This window comes from Coenobita brevimanus, chromosome 7, assembly GCF_032717465.1.
Source record: "Coenobita brevimanus isolate Jiangsu-jjx chromosome 7, ASM3271746v2, whole genome shotgun sequence".
In the NCBI taxonomy this organism is placed as follows: Eukaryota; Metazoa; Arthropoda; class Malacostraca; order Decapoda; family Coenobitidae; genus Coenobita; species Coenobita brevimanus.
In genome coordinates, this window is record NC_136960.1 from 158,062 (window position 1) to 163,540 (window position 5,479).

At 50.0% G+C, this 5,479-nt stretch overlaps 1 protein-coding gene across 1 annotated transcript; it reads right to left on the reverse strand.

The window, feature by feature from the left end:
• Window positions 1-2,370: 2,370 nt before the first annotated feature.
• Window positions 2,371-5,232, reverse strand: LOC145404640 (uncharacterized). The gene is made up of 2 exons (XM_080276165.1): window positions 5,139-5,232; window positions 2,371-3,062 (listed from the first exon to the last, which is right to left on the reverse strand). Exons 1-2 carry the CDS (start codon window positions 5,230-5,232, stop codon window positions 2,371-2,373), a joined length of 786 nt encoding a protein of 261 aa, XP_080132291.1.
• Between the last annotated feature and the right edge of the window lie 247 nt (window positions 5,233-5,479).

A 5,479-nucleotide genomic window follows, 5' to 3' on the forward strand; every position in this document is an offset into this window, starting at 1 on the left:
TGATGTCTTGAAATTGTATTTTCAGGAGGTTGGACTTGCCAAATTTGGAAACATTTATGACCTTTGCCCAGGTGTTGTTTCTCATAATTTCCGTGGCTATTTCGTCTTCAGAATGGCAGTAGATGATGTCATCGATTTTGGAGCAGATGATGCTTCTGTTGGCCTTGACTTCAGGGGGAAGAACTGTTGAAAAACCGTGCTGCTCTAGAGGCGTCTTCAGTTTATCTGAAAGCAGTTCATCAGAATCAAAATCAGAGGATGTAGACACAATAATGGCTTCCTTGGAAGAGTGAAGAGCATTGATCTTTATGTTGAAGGGAGCAACTAACTCAAGGAGTTTAAGTTTGGTTGAGTTGTCCTGAGGGGACTGGCGCAAAATTTTTACTCTTCCCATGGTGAGAATGATCAAGGGAGGACTTAAAGGTAGTCAATCATACCAATTACTTGGCTTCAGGTCTCCTCTCTGTGAAGGGAGCTGCCACTTGCAGGGCCGAAAAAGACCTAAGGGAAAATAAGCCGAGTGACGGTGGTTGGTCGAAAAAGGCTTGAGGGAAAATGTCGGTGGTGGTATTTAGTTTAGAAAAACTATGTCGGGGTTGCCACAGAACCAATTTGCCATGCAAATTGATTTCTCAGACTGGCCCGACAAGTTAAAAGAAACTAAATGTGAAAAAAAAAAAGAAAAAAAAAAGGGGAAAGCTCGGCCAACACAAACCTACCTACAGTAACGGGGATGGGTTTCCCCGCCCTCTAAAGGGCGCCGAGGGAAGCCCCGTCACTGCCCCGTGAGGGACATGCCTACTCCTAGCCCTATCAGAAATGCCGCCCTCACCGCCTCCTTTAACCAGGCCCTAAAGGCCCCCCTTCATGGAAGTGCCCTGCGGCACCCCTTCAGGGTTCGGCGTCGTACTACGGTGAGGGACACTACACGGCAGGCCGAGAAACAAAAAAAAACAATTACAAAAACAAAACAAAAACAAAGACAAAGGAGAGAGGCTCTCCAAAAACTAAACGAAAAGTTGTGCAGTCGGAAATAAAGTAGTCCGGCAGTGGCGAGAAACTCTAGGGAGAGTGAAACCTGGTTTCACTAACACCCAGATACAGGCAAAGAGCTGTTGCTGGGAGAGCTGGGGGAAGAGGTGTTGTCGCCGCCCCCTCATACATTCTTGGAGCACTAAAGGCAACCATAGGCAGGCTGTCCCGGGAGGAACACCAACTCTGCATCTCGGGGGGCTCTAGCTCTGCAGACTGGTATGCCACTGCTACATCATACTCTCCCCTCCTGCCTCCTAAGGGCCTGCCTAATTATTTAGTAGTGAGAATACGGAGATTGCGCCTGGGGTTCCCCTGCTTCAAACAGATCGCTGGTACAGAGCCTGATCCGTGTCCTCATTGCTTGGCCAGGTCCGATGTGCCTCTCGTACATTACCTCCTTCACTGCCCCGCTACATCTCTGCTAAGGTCTTGCCCCGATGGTCGCCATGCCCGATCGGGTGATGAATTTAGGGATGCTGCTGGCATTGTTGCCAGGGTACCTTTTAATGTTTTACTTAACATGGTGAGGGACTACCCTCCACCACGTTAATTTCGGAATGAGCACTATATGTGCAACTGTGACGGGCTCTTTGTTTGCCCGTGTCCCAGTTCAACTGGGACGAATATCCCAAAAAAAAAAAAAAAGTTGTCGCCGCGGCTGCCAGACAGAGAATGACGACATCTTACCGCTGCGGCTGCCGGGAAGAGAATACTGGGCGAGCCTAAAAGGACCAAAGTCTATCTTGGGAATTCTGAGTCTGTCTCAGCTAGAGAACAGGGGTGAGGAATGATCCACGGGCTTGGATGTTCAACATCGGCGTGAATTGGTAAGGGGAGGGTTGGATTTGACACTGCAGTACTGCTTTCCTATTTAATTTGCCTGTGAGACAGTTGGAAAACTGTCGTATTCTGCTGGATCGCGTGCCCTCCAATCAGGAAGCAGATCCGGCGCCATCCAATCAGAGCGCAGTGAGGTGTCAGCCACTGGCTAGTGGAAGATCGGAGTCCTCTTCTGGGAGATGTGCACGGTGCGAGAGCTTGAGGCAGAATGACATGACATGACATCGACATGGGTACCGCCGCACATGTTTGTTTGTTTGTTGAAGATTTCCCCTTCGTTGAAGTGGAAGGGGCCGGGCCATATGTTAGCCCAGTCAGTGATTTAAGCAGAGACAAGTAAGTGATGAAGACTGCAGGAGCAGTCTCTTGACTTTAAAAACTATATGCACATATATACACACATGTATATATATATGCATATGCACACATGCTCGCACGCACACTCGCACAGACACACACACACATACATACCCTGCATATCAGTGGATATGCACGTTAGGTGGGAGGAGGTGCAGAGCGCACCACCTCAGTCAGTGCTGAGAGTGGGGCCGTGGCTACGACGTAGGCTGCAGCATTACGTAAAGAGATTATGGATCTGGCTGCTTCGTGAGTTCTGGGAGTGACTGGGTTAGGAAGAGGTCGTTTCCTGATGAGGGATGTGGCTGGGCATCTGAGAAGATAGTGCAGGAGGGGATAAAGTGGAGCCTCCTGGCAGTGTTCACATGCAGGTTCGGGGGTTTCGTCATCTGGAACCATTTCATCGTAGCATTTATAGCCCAGGCGAAGGCGGCGCAGACGATTGAGCATCGTAAGGTTGGATCTAGTTGTGATTGGCAGTGGTTTGTAGCGTGTGGCAAGTGAGTACCATCTAGCCGAGGGGGAACCCAGTTCAACATATAGGCGGTGGTCTTCTTTATTTAATCTGGCTGCCCTGGTCTTAATGGCATGCTTGACTTGGCGCAGGCTCGTGGAGATTACAAAATCAATGCTGGGGTTTTCTAGGGCTTGTTTTGCTATTCGATCTGCCTTTTCGTTGCCTGCAATGCCTACGTGACTAGGGATCCAATTTATGGTAACCGATCCCCCAGCATTGCGGATAGCTTGGGTGGTGGTGAGAATGTTGTATATTAGGTGAATGTTGTTTTTGTGAGCGTTTTGGCGAAGGGTGTGAATGGCCGAAGCCGAGTCTGTGTGTATGATAGTGGGAGTTGTTGGACTGTGTCCAGTCGCCGCACAGACGTTGTTGTTGTTGTTGAAATATTCTCCCCACAACGTGGTGGGGAACGGGCAAACATGAGAGCCCGTCAGGAAAATGCAGAAAACAGCTCCAATGAAGGGGCAAAGCGCGGACGGCAGACAGGGCAAGGGCGGCAGAGGAAGGGAACGAGGCGATGGTGGTGAGGCAACAGCCCGATGATCGACGAGGCGAGGGGGAGAGAGCGGTAGACTGCACGGCGCCGATGGAAGGGGCGCCGGCATGCTCAGGTGGATCCCCAAACGACTCGGCGGTGGTTGGCGGCCGGCTGCTCAATGTTTACAGAGGGCAGAGAAGGACGAGAGCATGGTAGACTAAACGGCGCCGATGGTGAGGGCGCCGAAGCTCTGATAGAAGCGTTCCGAACTCTGCCCTCAACCCCCATTCGCTCGCTCCAGCTCTCCACAGCAGCAGGTGGAAGCGTAGAGGGAAGGCCCAGTCCAGGTGGACACAAGGGCACAACCCCGGTCAAGGTAGTGGCGGAGGGAGGGTGGTCGGCCATGGAAAGGGCGGACGAGCCTCAACCTCCTGGTGGGCTGACCAGGGCACTCCCGTAGGTGGAGAGGACAGACCCGTCCTTCAGCTGAAACGGCTGCTGTGGAGAGCTGGTCCCGCCGGGAATAGCGGTGGAGGTGTTGCCTCGGCGAGAGGTGGGCTGCGAGTGGCCGCACTTCACTTCACTTCGTCATAGAAAAGTGGGGGGAAAGAAGAGGGAGAGATTAGAAGAGATTAAGTGGGGAAATATGAAAGACAGTCGGAGGTATAAAGATTGGGGGCCGTCCCCATTGCTGTGGCTTAGTTTTTATTTTTTGTGTATGCTGTGTTCCTGTTGGTCCTATACAGCGGTCACTCTGTGTATGTGCAGACAAGGGTAGATATATCGATGAAGGTGAAGAGCCATAGTTTGTACCCCCGGCGCTACTAAGGGTGGTGCCTGTCTCTGTGGCATTGGTGGGTTCTGCTGTCTTGGTGGGTTGCTGCCCTCTATTTCACAGGCTCTATAGTCATGGAAAGGAGGAGTTTTAGTATTAGAGAAAATGGGGGGGGAAGGATAGAAATTATCTTTCCTCCCCATGGCATTCACCAGGGTGCACGAGGCATAGGCTGTGCATGGGCAGTGTCTATTCCCAACCCACTCCACGTTCACGACCCCGCCATCAGATGTGACAGCTCCTTACATTTTGGTTTCAGGAGCTAGCACAACGGACGACGGAGTGCATTCACTCAGGAGTGGGCAGGGAATGAGTGTGCAGTGCAACTGTCTCCTGACAGTAGTGGTGGTCTGGTGCGGTCAGTTCAAGGTCGGCAGGTGTATGGGATATAGGGTAACGTGGTCTTTGCTTCGTTGCTGCCGTTTGTATTATTAGTTATTATATATAATGAGAGGGGTTGTCGTTAGAGGGACGTATAAATTGGGTTTGGTGGCGGTCTATTTCTGTTTAAGAGGGAGCTGGGGAACCAATTATGCATCCTCCGTATTCTTTGTTGGTGATGTCCTCGTAATTTGGGTCTCTGGTCTCTTCTAGTTTTTGCCAGATTTTTCCTGCCCTCTTGTGCATCCGGATGTTTAGTGCAGCTATTTTGTGCATGCTGTGTAATTGTTCTGTGATATCGTTGAAGGGGTGATGGTCGTTTTCGACAAATCTCAGAGCTTTGTTTAATACTCTTTGTAGTTTTAGTTTTTGGGTGTTTGATATAGTGTCCAGTGGCACAGGAGGGTATTCTAGCAAAGGGAGAATGTAGGCTTTAACGAGGTGGCTTTTTATTTTTCTATTTAGCGTTTTAAAACGGTAAAGGGTGGACAGTGCTGCCTTCCCCTTGCATATTCGTTCCCTTACATGTTTTGTGATCCCGGCCTGAGTTATTGTGAGGCCTAACAGGCTTCCCTCATTGCTTGTGTTTAGTAGCTCACCATCCACAATGATTTCTTCCATGTATTTTTGTGCTAATGGAATTATTTTAAATTTCTGTTGGTTAGTCCTGGTCTTCCATCGTTTCTCATAATCACTGATTCTGGTGATTTCTCTGGCTACTTTGCTGGCCATCATGAGTTTGGACCGTCCTTGGTAAGTCACTATTTGAGTCACATCGTCAGCATACATTATGTCTAGGCAGTCTGGAGGTGGGGGGGGGGTGTCTCTAGTGTAAAGAATGTATAGGGTGGGGAGAGGACGCTCCCTTGTGCCACCCCACTGTCGAGCTGTATAACGTCGCCTAACTGGTCCTTGTGTCTAATTCTCGCGGTGCGGTCAGTCACAAAGTCGCATAAAAACTTCTCGAGGATGGTAGGGAGTTCTAGTTGTAATAGTTTGTATTTGAGTCCTTCATGCCAGACCTTGTCAAAGGCCT